At 40.4% G+C, this 15,756-nt stretch overlaps 1 protein-coding gene across 1 annotated transcript in view; it reads right to left on the reverse strand.

The window, feature by feature from the left end:
• Positions 1-15,756, reverse strand: part of ADAMTS12 (ADAM metallopeptidase with thrombospondin type 1 motif 12) — a 393,951-nt gene that overhangs the window by 38,441 nt on the left and 339,754 nt on the right. Inside the window, exon 20 of the mRNA XM_067730476.1 lies at positions 7,603-7,776. Within this exon, the coding sequence (XP_067586577.1) occupies positions 7,603-7,776 (174 nt within the window). The remainder of the gene's footprint in view (positions 1-7,602; positions 7,777-15,756) is intronic.

Below are 15,756 nucleotides of genomic sequence, written 5' to 3' on the forward strand. Positions count from 1 at the left end.
CTCAGAAGAAGAATTAATGAATAAGGTGAGAATTTCAACAAAGAGTTAGAAAATATAAAGAAGGACAAGACAGAGGTAAAGAATACAATAACTGAGATATGAAGTACATTAGAAAGAATCAACAGTAGATTAGATGATACAGAGGAACATAGCAGCAAACTGAAAGAGGAGTGGAAATCACCCAAGCTGAACAGAAAAAGGAAAGAATTTTTAAATATGAGGATAGTTTAAGAGACCTCTGAGAAATGCAAATCAAAACTACAATGAGGTATCACCTCACACTAGTCAGAATGGCCATCATCAAAAAATCTACAAACAGTAAATGCTTGAGAGGATGTGGAGAAAAGGGAACCCTCTTGCACTGTTGATGGGAATGTAAATTGATACAGCACTATGGAGAACAGTATGGAGGTTCTTTAAAAAAACTAAAAATCGAACTATCATACGACCCAGCAATCCCACTACTGGGTATATACGCTGAGAAAACCATAATTCAAAAAGAGTCAGGTACCACAATGTTCCTTGCAGCTCTCTTTACAATAGCCAAGATATGGAAGCAACCTAAGTGTCCATCGACAGATGAATGGATAAAGAAGATGTGGCACATATACACAATGGAATATTACTCAGCCATAAAAAGAAACAAAATTGAGTTATTTGTAGTGAGGTGGATGGACCTAGAGTCTGTCATACAGAGTGAAGTAAGTCAGAAAGAGAAAAACAAATACCATATGCTAACATATATATATGGAATCTAAATTTAAAAAAAAGGTTCTAAAGAACCTAAGGTCAGGACAGGAATAAAGATGCAGACATAGAGAATGGACTTGAGGACACGTGGAGGAAGAAGGGTAAGCTGGGATGATGTGAGAGAGTGGCATGGACTTATAAATACTACCAAATGTAAAATAGATAGCTAGTAGGAAGCAGCTGCATAGCACAGGGAGATCAGCTCGGTGCTTTGTGACCACCAAGGGGGGTGGGATAGGGAGGGTGGGAGGGAGACGCAAGAGGGAGGAGATATGGGGATATATGTATATGTATAGTTGATTCACTTTGTTATACAGCAGAAACTAACACACCATTGTAAAGCAATTATACTCCAATAAAGAAGTTAAATAAAAAAAGAAAATTACAAACCAATATCACTGATCAACATAGATGCAAAAATTCCCCCCAAAATATTAGAAAAAAATATCTAATGATACATTAAAAGGATCATACACCATGATCAAGTGGGATTTATCCCAGGGATAAAAGGATTGTTTTTGATTCAAAATCAATGTGATACACCACATTAACAAACTGAATAAAAATAATCATGATCACATCAATAGATGCAGAAAAGGCTTTTCACAAAATTCAACATCCATTTATAATAAAAACTGTCAACAAAGTGGGTACAGGGAACATACCTCAACATAATAAAGGCCGTACATGACAAACCTATAGCGAACATCATACTCAACAGTAAAAAGCTGTAACCATTTCCCCTAAGATCAGGTATAAGACAAGGATGCCCACTCTTGTCACTTTTATTCAACATAGTATTGGAAGTCCTAGCCACAACAATCAGACAAGAAAATAAGAGGAATCCATATTGGAAAGGAAGAAGTAAAACTGTCACTGTTTGCAGATGACATGATACTATACATAGAAAATCCTAAAGATGCCACCAAAAAACTACTAAAGCTCATCAATGAATTTGATAAAGTTGCAGGATATAAAATAAATATACAGAAATCTGTTGCATTTCTGTAACTAAAAATGAACTAGCAGGAAAAGAAATTAAGGAACAATCCAATTTACAACTATATCAAAAAGAATAAAATACCAAGGAATAAATCTAACCAAGGAAGTAAAAGACTTGTACTTGGAAAACTATAAGACACTGATGAAAGCAACTGAAGATGACACAAACAACTGGAAAGATACACCGTGCTCATGGGTTGGAAGAATTAATATAGTTAAAATGACTATACTATCCAAGGAAATCTACAGATTCAGTGCAATCCCTATCAAAATACCAATGACGTTTTTCACAGAACTAGAACAAATAATTCTTAAATTTGTATGGAAACACAAAAGACCTCGAATAGGCAAAACAATCCTGAGAAAGAAGAAAGGTGGAGGTGTCACATGCCCTGATTTCCAACTATACTACAAGGCTATGGTAATCAAAACAGTATGGTACTGGCACAAAAACAGACACATAGTTCTATGTAACAGGATAGAGAGTCCAGAAATAAACCCATACTTATATGGTCAACTAATCTATGACAAAGGTGGCAAGAATATACAATGGGGACTAGACAGCCTCTTCAATAAAAGGTGTTGGAAAAACTGGACTACTTTTTCACACCATATACAAAAATAAACTCAAAATGGATTTAAAATTTAAATGTAAGACCTGAAACTATAAAACTTCTTGAAGAAAACATAGGCTGTAGATACATTCTTTGACATTGGTTTTAGTTATATATATATATATATATATATATATATATATATCTGTCTCTTCAGGCAACAGAAAGAAAAGCAAAAATAAACAAATGAGACTACATCAAACTAAAAAGCTTTTGCACAGTGAAGTAAAATATCAACAAAATGAAAAGGCTGCCTACTGAATGGGAGAAGCTATTTGCAAACAATATATTTGATAAGGGGCTAATATAAAAAATATACAAAGAACTCATACAAGTCAACATCAAAAAACATACAGCCTGATTAAAAAATGGGCAGAGGACCCAAATAGAAATTTTTCCAAAGAAGACAGACAGATGGCAAACAGCAATGTGAAAAGATGCTCAGCATCAATAATCATCAGGGAAATACAAATCAAAACCACAATGAGTTATCACCTCACAGCTGGCAGAATGGCTAGCATCAAAAAAAACAACAAATAACAAATCTTGGCCAGGATGTGGAGAAAAGGGAACCCCTGTGCCTTGTTGGTGGGAATTTAAATTGGGGTAGTCATTATGGAAAACTGTATGGAGGTTCCTCCAAGAATTAAAAATAGAACTGCCATATGATCCAGCAATTTCACACTTGGGTATTTCCTGAAGAAAACAAACACCAATTCAAAGAGATATATGCACCTCAATGTTCACTGCAACATTATTTATAACAGAAGGTATGGAAGCAATGTAAGTGTCCATTGATGAATGGATAAAGAAGACGTGGTGTGTACGTGTACACACACACACAAAATGGAATACTACTCAGCCATAAAAAATAAAATCTTGCCACCTAGGACAACATGGATGGATCTAGAAGTGAAATAAGTCAGACAAAGAAAGACAAATACCGCATGATCTCACTTACATGTGGAATGTAAAAACAAAACAAACAGACAAAACAAAATGAAAAGAGACACATAGATACAGAGAACAAATTCTGGTGTTTGACAGAAGGTAGAGGTGTGGGGTAGGGGGGAAATAGGTGAAGGGGATTAAGAGGTACAAACCTCCTGATGTATAATAAATACATTATAGGGATGTAATATACAACATAAGGAATATAATCAATAATATTGAAATAACTTATTATGGGGACAGATGGTTACTAGAGTGTGATGATCATTTCATAATGTATGCAAATGTCAAAGCATCATATAGTACACTTGAAATTTACGTATTATTGTATGTCAACTAAATTTAAGTTAAAAAAAGAGTCATCAAGACCTGAATTTAGGGTGGATTATTAAGAACACATTAAATAAACAACCGCCACTACAACAACAACAAAATTCAACCTTTCACACTGCCAAGATACATACCCTGCTAGTATCTTTGCTATGCTTGTCATGGGCTAAATTGTGTTCCCCCAAAATTTGTATTTTGAAGTCCTAACCCCCCAGTACCTCAAAATGTGATGTATTTGGAGGAAGAGTCTTTAAACAGGTAATGAAAGTAAAATGATGTCATTTTACTTGCGTACTTTTCATAATGGCCCTAACCCATTATGACTGGTGTACTTATAGGAAGAGGAGATTAGGACACAGACACACATGGAGGGAAAACGACAGAAGACAAAGGAGAAGACAGCCATCTACAAACCAAGGAGTCAGGCCTCTGAAGAAACCAATCCTGCCAACACCTTGATCTCAGACTTTTAGCCTCTAGAACTGTGAGAAAGAAATATTTTTGTTGTTGAAGCCAAAAAGCAATACCAGAAACAAAAACAGCGGTGAAACAAGACTTAAAGAAAGGAGACTGATAAAGGAAATTCTGGGGATAAGAGGAGGGGAAAAAAATCAGAAGATGCTAAATAGTTCAGTATGTCAAATGGAAGGAATTCTGGTCTAGAAACCAAAATGTAAAATGTAGATGTTTTTATTCTGATTAGTTGTGACAGCCCTAATGGAGCGCATACTTCTACAACGCAATTTTGTTCATCTATTAAAACAGGATTCAGCCTTCTTTCCCCACTATATAAAGCTTTAGAATTAAATTTGTCCATCTTTGGAATAGTGATGTTATAGGTTTTCTAAGGGTCTGATGAACTGGCTGTAATGCTTACAAAATAAGTTCGAGATGACAAGTTGGATTCCTGAAGGGATATAATTCTAAAACATGTCAAGTTTTTGCTCACCAGAATAATTTTCTAAGTTGTATTGTCTCATTTTCCTGAGGTTTCTAAGAGGAAGGTAAATAATTCACCAAGAATCTTTGAAGAATGCTTTTGAGTACTTGAAAAGTACTTTGAAAGATCTTAGTACTTTGAAAAATCTTAATTATGACATGGTAACAACAACAAAACAATTATGATTGCCAATATCATGCCTATCACTACAGGCACTGTATGTGTGATGGTAACCATAGAAAAGAGGGAAATTATATACACTTAACATTTTCTGCTCAATAAAAGAACTAATCTATTGCTTTCACAGTATTCCAACATGGATCTTTTCCCACTTATTCACTGTTTTTAACCCTATATGAGGAGGGAAGGAGAGAAATTCCACACTTGGGATCCTGTTGCATACCTACATTTGTGCATATAGATCCAGGGCCACCTGGCCAAGTAACCTCCAGGAAAGGGTGGATAAAGAAGGTATAAATTAGTGGTTCTTAAAGTGTGGTCCCCAAAGCAGCAACTTCAGCATCTCTGGGTACTTGTTAGAAATGCAAAACTTCAGGCCCTACCCCAGACCTCTGAACTGGACACTGTGGGCGTGAGGTCCAGACATCTGTGTGCTGACAAACCCTCCAGGTGATGCTGAAACATGCTAAAGTTTTCTAAAGTTTGAGAACCAGTGGAGACATCTCTACAGTTGAAATGCATCTTCCATTGCAAGTAGTCTGGGCTGGCTGACATTCACCGCAAGGCCCCAGAACATTCCCACGCAGCCATCTGTTAGATAGTATGTACAGACAGAGCATCATCATGATGGCTCAGGGAAAGCACCTAAAGGTGCCCAGTCCCTAATAGTCCCTCAACATTGCCAGGGAAATGTTCAACCAACTTCAGCATTTTCTGTCTTTACTGCTCCTTCAGAGGGAAGTCTTCCAACTTTGTGGTTTGCTCAGAACAGAGCAATTTAGAAAGGAGGACGTTGGGAGGCCTTCAGGAAACAGGCTCATGATTGGGCTCCCAGAAGCTACTGAGGAAGCATATAGAATACATCTTTTTCACAACCAGAGAGCATATATGATTGCTCATCTTGGATAACTTGCAAATGCAATTTCTCTGATAAGGCAATCTAAGCGCCTCTGCAAATGCCAGGATTCTGGAAGCTGTCACCAGGCCCAGCAGACATGGAGGCCTAAGTTCAAAGCATGGGAGTAGCAGGTACTTTATGTCCTCCAGAGCTGGACAGGGAAGGAAGCAGAAGAGGGGACAGTGGTGGTTTTTGCCCCAGAAAACACCAGGTATTGAACCAGGGCCTCAGGAATCAACATGGCTGCTTGACCCAGCAGACAGTAAGAAGCTTGAGGGGGCTCAGTCTTCCAGGGTTGAACACTAATTCTGTATCCTACACTTGTGGTTCTTTATCTTCCCTTCCTTGGCATGTGGTAAGTTTCCCCCCAAATACTTATCGACTCACTCTTTCTCCTCAGTTCGCTCTTTGCTCCATGTCCACTGGACTAAATTCTACAGTAGAAAGAGTACAGGCATCAGAGTCAGCCTTAAGCTTGAATTTAATACTCCACCATTTATTTTCTAGTTGTATGACCTCATGTACACTTCTTAACCTCTGAGTCTCAATTTCTTCACCTATAAAGTGGAATTAATAAGGCCTAACATCCAGGTTGTTGTGATAATTAAAACAAGTATTGTAGGTAAAGTGTCCAGTGTATGGACACACTCAAAACGTGCTGCATTCTTTCTTTCCCTCTTCTTTCCACCATACATGGGTACAGCTGGGAGTATTCTTTTTTTTTTTTTAAGCTACTGAGGCCAATGGGCAAATGAAATCATTATACCTCACCAAGGAAGAGTAATTTGTTTCCATGTACTGAAGTAGGACAAAGACGCAGCAGAGCCTCAGCCCTCACAAAACAGGATGGACACACACACACACACACCTCTTTTTATTTGTGTAAATGAGGATCTGGGCATTTAACTGAGAGGTGGAACTCTGAAATTAAATACTGTGTGTGGAAAGGATCTGACCATTGCCCCCAGCCCCACTGCAGAAGCCTAAGAGGGGCATGTGGTGATGCTCTGTCCTAAATGCCTCTGACCACAGTGGTACATGTACATCTCCCCAGAGGGACCCCGATTCCCCAGTATATCCATTGAGACTAGGTTGTAATAAACCATTGAGCAGTCACAGTTTAAAGCACACAACATAGCCTTCAAGTTGCTGGACCTGCCCAGCCTTCCCACCTGTCACCGAGCAGGACCCTATGGGGCTTTCCCAGAACAGCCTCGCCCTCTCACCCCATCATGTTCTCCACCTGCCTCTTGTCTATAGAAACACTTTAGCCTCCTAGGCCTTCCTCGATCTCCAAAGAGTAAATTTAATCAGCGAGGTGAGAAAACTCAGAAAGGAAAACAAAATAATAATAGTTTAGCTATTAAACAAAGCCAAGGACCTTTAGTTCCTCCTCAAGGACTATAGATAATATTCTGAGCCACATCTTTTGAGCTGTTTTGCAGAGACTGAAACACCCACCAGGTGGAAGAAGTTAACTGTATGGTGCCCACAAGCATGTAGACCTCAGACGGGTTGGAACCAGAAGGTTTGTGATGCTGATGTTGTTGACTCCCCATTACCGCACCACCAACCAATCATAAGAATGCCCACAAGCTGATCACAACCCCCCTCCCTCACCCTGTCTTTAAAAACGTTTCCCTGAAAGCCTTCGAGGAGTTCAGGCCTTTTGAGCACTAGCTACCTGGACTCCTTGCTTGGCGCCTGCAATAAACGCTGCACTTTCCTTCACCACCACCTGGTGTCAGTAGATCGGCTTTACTGTGTATGGACAAGTGACCCAAGTTTGGTTCAGTAACACACCCAGTGGAAGGTGGCTGAGTGGAGGCTTGGCGCTGGATTGATACACGTGTGGTCTTCCCCGACATCTAGACTCACAAAGTAACACAGAGATTCATGGTTGCCAGGTTGTCCGGATAGTGTACTAGGCACCGTACCTGGCTCCAAGGCTCCACCTGCCACTCCTCGCAGGGCTCCAGGTTACAGCTCATGCTCAGTGGAGGAGGAGGGCCAGCCAGGAACTGGCAGTGAAATTGTCTCAGGCTGCGGTGGTCCCGGTCCACACACTGAATCTCCCGGATCTGGAAGCCCCCGCTGCAGTTTCTGGAGCACTGTATGGAGAGCGAGAGAAAAGGGGACACCTGAGTCCTTGGCATCAGACCATCCACGCCCGGATTCCCAGGGGTTTCACAAAGCATCACGAAGTTCCAGGCTTCCAGTCACGAAGAGGGGTTAGTAAACTGTCTTCCCTCAGAAAGGGAGTCACTTGAGCAGCTCCCCAAGAGGGGCCTCCCAATGTCAGAAAATGCAGGTGTGGAAGGGTGAAAACCGGGTGAAAAGTCCAGTTCTGTCACTCACTCATAGTGAGCCCTTGGGCGAGCTGCAGAAACATTCTGAGCCTCAGCTGTCATATCTGTAAACTGGGATAGTAACCGTTACCTATGGGGCTGTTGTGAAGATTACAGCCGCAGGGGTGGGCTTGGGGTGAGGCTGGCACAGCATCCACTCAGTGGGTGGATGTTCCCTAAGATGCCTGTGTTCATTTGAGGCAAATGGAACCGCTGTTGGGGGAGCCCTCTGCAAAGCCACAGCCAACTGTCCCTCAAAATCCTACTGAAAACCCATTTTCTCCCTGAGTGTGAATGCAGGTTGGGTTACCTTGTTTCAAGGGAAGGGCCTCTATAAGGAAAATAAACTGAATAACTGCTCAGTGGTTTGATTCAGGGAGTGGGCCAACCCTGTCCTTGCCCCTACTGCCAGGTTTCCCCCTACAGCACCATCGCCCACCATCCTTCCTTCTATAGCCTCCATCACCGAGGGTTTTCTCAGTGCGTGCCTGCAGCAAGCCCTTACAGAGGCCGCCCTCACGCCCCCTGCCCTGTGCCCGTACCTTGCGCAGCGGCCCCTGCACCCTGCTCTCAGTAAAGGGCACTGTTCACTCGCAGGCTGCTGATTTCCTTAAGATCATGATAAACACGGCTGAGCCTGGGTCACCTAAAACCAGAGTTTACATGGCCTATTCTGGAGGACTTCTTTGGTTCACTCTCTGACCTCTTGGATTCTGGAAGCTTCTCCATCCCCCACCTAGTTAGATTTTACTTAATCGTAACTTGAGCTTCCAAGACTTGGTCTGTCTACAGTCTGTGTAGAATGCTAGTGCCATCAGTTTCCCTTCAGCTCGTCTTGCCTGTGCATCCTAGTCTCTCAAGGACAGTCCTGGCCTGTCTTGTCACTGCCCACACTCAGGTGGGGACCCGAAGTAGGTGGCATGGAGCCTGATCTCTGTGCTCCTCAGCCCCTCTCCCCCAGATTCTCCGTGGATTAACAATATGTCCTGTGGTCCTTGTGTCCCAAATATTCCTTCTTCCACCCTTCGCATTACTTGCTACTGCCCCTCCTTTAACTTAGCATAAATGTTACCTTCTCTGCAAGGCCTTCCTTGAATACCTTCTCCAAAGGATACCTATCCCTCTTGTTATTTATCTCAGGTCCTTCCTTGTTTCCATCAAAAGAACTTGAAATGTGAAACAACTTTTATTTATTCTGTCCATCCTTTCTATTAAACTATCACTGCCCTGAAGTTGGAGGCCTGTCTGCCCTGGTCACCATTGTGTCTTGAGCATCTAGCATGGGGCCAGGTGCAGCATAGATGTTCCCCACAGCTTGCTGAATGAATATATGAATTCTGAGAAAAGAGCAACTGGCGGCTCCCAGTGCACTAAAGAGATCTGTGGTCGCTATAAAGAGCATCCTTCTTCACCCTCTCAATCCTTCCACTGATGATCTCATTACAGTCTTGGCTGAGAAAATGCACCACCACCAAGGTGTGCGCATTGCTGTAGGGTATATTTTCATCTGGCCCTCTCTCTACATGGTAAAATATCATGCTTTCTGGTTATGGTGGCATAATCATAATTGTAGGGTTGTGGATGGTGAAAGAAAATTCCTCAAAATCTTTCAGTAGAGGTATATCCCAAAATACTGATCCCCATCCTTCTGCCACCAGGCAGATTGCACAAGTCACCTGACATCAAACCTTGGGCTGTAACATAGAAGATGTGGGCCCATATGACAAGGGGGCAGATTGATGCTCTAATGCTACCATAAATCAAGTGTGTTTAGCTTCTCAGAAATAAGCAACACTTGCCAGACAGCCCCCGCAAAAGCAAATTCAAAACTTCATTTGCCTGCCATGCTGTAAGTACACAGAGAAAAAAGTAACTGCCAATTTAAAATCAGTCACAGAACAGGAGCTTCTGGGTTGGTGAACACATGAAGGTGCTGGGAGAGTGGTGTGCCTGAAGAGGGCATGGGAACTCTGCTCCCATTCCCCGTGCCTTGCCCTATGCATCCCTTTCATCTGGCTGTTCCTGAGTTATATCATTTTATGATCAACTGCGGATCTACCGTGTGGATGACAGGGTCTTGGTGCTCCGACTGGGGGTCAGGCCTGTGCCTCTGAAGTGGGAGAGCCGAGTTCAGGACATTGGTCCACCAGAGCTCTCGGCTCCACGTAATATCAAATGGCGAAAGCTCTCCCAAAGATCTCCACCTCAACGCTAAGACCCAGCTCTACTCAACAACAAGCAAACTACAGTGCTGGACACCCTATGCCAAACAACCAGCAAGAAAGGAACTAAACCCCACCTATTAGCAGAGAGGCTGCCTAAAATCATACTCAGTTCACAGACACCCCAAAACACACCACAAGATGCGGTGCTGCCCAACAGAAAGACAAGATCAGACTCATCCACCAGAACACAGGCACTAGTCCCCTCCACCAGGAAGCCTACACAACCCACTGAACCAACCTTAACCACTGGGGTAAGACACCAAAAACAATGGGAAGTACGAACCTGCAGAATGTGAAAAGGAGACCCCAAACACAGTAAGTTAAGCAAAATGACAAAACAGAGAAACACACAGCAGATAAAGCAGCAACGTAAAAACTCACCAGACCAAACAAATGAAGAGGAAAGAGGCAGTATACCTGAAAAAGAATTCAGAATAGGGAGAGTAAAGATGATGCTAAAATTGGAAATAGAATGGAGAAAATACAAGAAACGTTTAACAAGGACCTAAAAGAACTAAAGAGCAAACAAACAATGATGAACAACACAATAAATGAAATTAAAAATTCTCTAGAAGGGATCAATAGCAGAATAACTGAGGCAGAAGAACAGATAAGTGACTTAGAAGATAAAATAGTGGAAATAACTACTGCAGAGCAGAATAAAGAAAAAAAGAATGAAAAGAATTGAGGACAATCTCAGAGACATCTGGGACAGCATTAAATGCACCAACATTCGAATTATAGGGGTCCCAGAAGACGAAGAGAAAAAGAAAGGGACTGAGAAAATATCTGAAGCGATTATGGTTGAAAACTTCCCTAATATGGGAAAGGAAATAGTCAATCAAGCGCAGAGAGTCCCATACAGGATAAATCCAAGGAGAAACACGCCAATTCACATATTAATCAAACTATCAAAAATTAAATACAAAGAAAAAATATTTAAAGCAGCAAGGGAAAAACAACAAACAACATACAAGGGAATTCCTATAAGCTAACAACTGATCTTTCAGCAGAAACTCTGCAAGCAAGAAGAGAGTGGCAGGACATACTGAAAGTGATGGAAGGGAAAAACCTACAACCAAGATTACTCTACCCAGCAAGGATCTCATTCAGATTCGATGGAGAAATTAAAACCTTTACAGACAAGCAAAAGTTAAGAGAATTCAGCACCACCAAACGAGCTTTACAACAAATGCTAAAAGAACTTCTCTAGGCAGGAAACACAAGAGAAGGAACAGAACTACAATAACAAACCCAAAACAATTAAGAAAATGGTAATAGGAACATACATATCGAAAATTACCTCAAATGTAAATGGATTAAATGCTCCAACCAAAAGACATGGATTGGCTGAATGGATACAAAAACAAGACCCATACATATGCTGTCTACAAGAGACCCACTTCAGACCTAGGGACACATACAGACTGAAAGTGAGGGGATGGAAAAAGATATTCCATGCAAATGGAAATCAAAAGAAAGGTGGAGTAGCAATTGTCATATCAGACAAAATAGACTTTCAAATAAAGACTATTACAAGAGACAAAGACATAACGATCAAGGGATCGATCCAAGAAGAAGATATAATAATTGTAAATGTTTATGCACCCAACATAGGAGCACCTCAATACATAACGCAAATTCTAAGAGCCATAAAAGAGGAAATCGACAGTAACACAATCATACTGGGGACTTTAACACCCCACTTTCACCAATGGACAGATCATCCAAAATGAAAATAAATAAGGAAACACAAGCTTTAAATGATACATTAAACAAGATGGACTTAATTGATATTTATAGGACATTCCATCCAAAAACAACAGAATACACCTTCTTCTCAAGTGCTCATGGAACATTCTCCAGTATAGATCATACCTTGGGTCACAAATAAAGCCTTGGTAAATTTAAGAAAATTGAAATCGTATCAAGTATCTTTTCCGACCACAACGCTATGAGACTAGACATCAATTACAGGAAACAACCTGTAAAAAATACAAACACATGGAGGCTAAACAATATACAACTTAATAACCAAGAGATCACTGAAGAAACCAAAGAGGAAATCAAAAAATACCTAGAAACAAATGACAATGAAAACACGATGACCCAAAACCTATGGGATGCAGCAAAAGCAGCTCTAAGAGGGAAGTTTATGGCAATACAATTCTACCTCAAGGTACAAGAAACATCTCAAATGAACACCCTAACCTTACACCTAGAGCAATTAGAGAAAGAACAAAAAAAACCCCAAAGTTCGCAAAAGGAAAGAAATCGTAAAGATCAGATCAGAAATAAATGAAGGAAACAATAGCAAAGATCAACAAAACTAAAAGCTGGTTCTTTGAGAAGATAAACAAAATTGATAAACCATTACCCAGACTCATCAAGAGAAAGAGGGAGAAGACTCAAATCAATAGAATTAGAAATGAAAAAGGAGAAGTAACAACTGACACTACAGAAATACAAAGGATCATGAGAGATTACTACAAGCAACTATATGCCAATAAAATGGACAACCTGGAAGAAATGGACAAATTCTTAGAAATGCACAACCTGCCAAGACTGAGCCAGGAAGAAAGAGAAAATATAAACAGACCAATCAAAAGCACTGAAATTGAAAATGTGAATAAAAGTCTTCCAACAAACAAAAGCCCAGGACCAGATGGCTTGCCAGGTGAATTCTATCAAACATTTAGAGAAGAGATAACACCTATCCTTCTCAAACTCTTCCAAAATATGGCAGAGGGAGGAACACTTCCAAACTCAATCTACGAGGCCACCATCACCCTGATACCAAAACCAGACAAAGATGTCACAAAGAAAGAAAACTACAGGCCAATATCACTGATGAACATAGATGCAAAAATCCTCAACAAAATACTAGCAAACAGAATCCAACAGCACATTAAAAGGATCATACACCATGATCAAGTAGGGTTTATTCCAGGAATGCAAGGATTCTTCAATATACGCAAATCAATCAATGTGATAAACCATATTAACAAATTGGAGAAAAACCATATGATCACCTCATAGATGCAGAAAAAGCTTTTGACAAAATTCAACACCCATTTATGATTTAAAAAAACCCTCCTGAAAGTAGGCATAGAGGGAACTTACCTCAACGTAATAAAGGCCATATATGACAAAACCACAGCCAACATCACTCTCAATGATGAAAAATGGAAACCATTTCCACTAAGATCAGGAACAAGACAAGGTTGTCCACTCTCACCATTATTATTCAATATAGTTTTGGAAGTTTTAGCCACAGCAATCAGAGAAGAAAAAGAAATAAATGGAATCCAAATCGAAAAAGAAGAAGTAAAGCTGTCACTGTTTGCAGATGACATGATACTATACATAGAGAATCCTAAAGATGCTACCAGAAAACTACTAGAGCTAATCAATGAATTTGGTAAAGTAGAAGGATACAAAATTAATGCACAGAAACCTCTTGCATTCCTATACACTAATGATGAAAAATCTGAAAGAGAAATTAAGGAAACACTCTCATTTACCATTGCAACAAAAAGAATAAAATACCTAGGAGAAAACCTACCTAAGGAGACAAAAGATCTGTATGCAGAAAACTATAAGACACTCATGAAAGAAATTAAAGATGATACAAACAGATGCAGAGATATACCATGTTCTTGGATTGGAAGAATCAACATTGTGAAATGTCTATACTACCCAAAGCAATCTACAGAGTCAATGCAATCCCTATCATATGACCAATGGCATTTTTCACAGAACTAGAACAAAAAATTTCACAACTTGTGTGGAAACACAAAGACCCCGAATAGCCAAAGCAATTTTGAGAAAGAAAAACGTAGCTGGAGGAATCAGGTTCCCAGACTTCATACTATACTACAAAGCTACAGTAATAAAGACAGTATGGTACTGGCACAAAAACAGAAATATAGATCAATGGAACAGGATAGAAAGCCCAGAGATAACCCCACACACATATGTTTACCTTATTTTTGATAAAGGAGGCAAGAATATACAATGGAGAAAAGACAGCCTCTTCAGTAAGTGGTGCTGGGAAAACTGGACAGCTACATGTAAAAGAATGAAATTAGAACACTCCCTAACACCATACACAAAAATAAACTCCAAATGGATTAAAGACTTAAATGTAAGGCCAGACACTATAAAACTCTTAGAGGAAAACATAGGCAGAATGCTCTATGACATAAATCATAGCAAAATCCTTTTCAAACCACCTCCTAAAGAAATGGATATAGGGCTTCCCTGGTGGCGCAGTGGTTGAGAGTCTGTCTGCTGATGCAGGGGACACGGGTTTGTGCCCCGGTCCGGGAAGATTCCACATGCCACGGAGCGGCTGGGCCCGTGAGCCATAGCTGCTGAACCTGCACGTCCAGAGCCTGTGCTACTCAACGGGAGAGGCCACGACAGTGAGAGGCCCGGGTACAGAAAAAAAAAAAAGGAAGAAAGAGATGGATATAAAAACAAAAATAAACAAGTGGGATCTAATGAAACTTAAAAGCTTTTGCACAGCAAAGGAAACCATAAACAAGACCAAAAGACAACCCTCAGAATGGGAGAAAATATTTGCAAGTGAAGCAACTGACAAAGGATTAACCTCCAAAACTTACAAGCAGCTCATGCAACCCAATATCAAAAAAACAAACAACCCAATCCAAAAATGGGCAGAAGACCAAAATAGACATTTCTCCAAAGAAGATATACAGATTGCCAACAAACACATGAAAGAATGCTCAACATCACTAATCATTAGAAAAATTCAAATCAAAATTACAATGAGGTATCACCTCACACCAGTCAGAATGGCCATCATCAAAAAAGCTACAAACAATAAATGCTGGAGAGGGTGTAGAGAAAAGGGAACCCTCTTGCACTGCTGGTGGGAATGTAAATTGATACAGCCACTATGGAGAACAGTATGGAGGTTCCTTAAAAAACTAAAAATAGAACTACCATACGACCCAGCAATCCCACTACTGGGCATATACCCTGAGGAAACCATAATTCAAAAAGAGTCATGTACCACAATGTTCATTGCAGCTCTATTTACAATAGCCAGGATATGGAAGCAACCTAAGTGTCCATCGGCAGATGAATGGATAAAGAAGATGTGGACATATGTACAATAGAATATTACTCAGCCATAAAAAGAAACGAAATTGAGTTATTTGTAGTGAGGTGTATGGACCTAGAGTCTGTCATACAGACTGAAGTTAAAGCAGAAAGAGAAAAACAAATACCGTATGCTCATACATATATATAGTATCTAGAAAAAAAAAAGCGTTCTGAAGAACCTAGGGGCAGGACAGGAATAAAGACGCAGACGTAGAGAATGGACTTGAGGACATGGGGAGGGGGAAGGGTAAGCTGTGACAAAGCAAGAGAGTGACATGGAGTTATATACACTACCAAATGTAAAATAGCTAGTGGGAAGCAGCCGCACTGCACAGGGAGATCATCTTATTCTTTGTGACCACCTAGAGGGGTGGGATAGGGAGGT

Source organism: Pseudorca crassidens, chromosome 3 (assembly GCF_039906515.1).
Source record: "Pseudorca crassidens isolate mPseCra1 chromosome 3, mPseCra1.hap1, whole genome shotgun sequence".
Lineage (NCBI taxonomy): Eukaryota > Metazoa > Chordata > Mammalia > Artiodactyla > Delphinidae > Pseudorca > Pseudorca crassidens.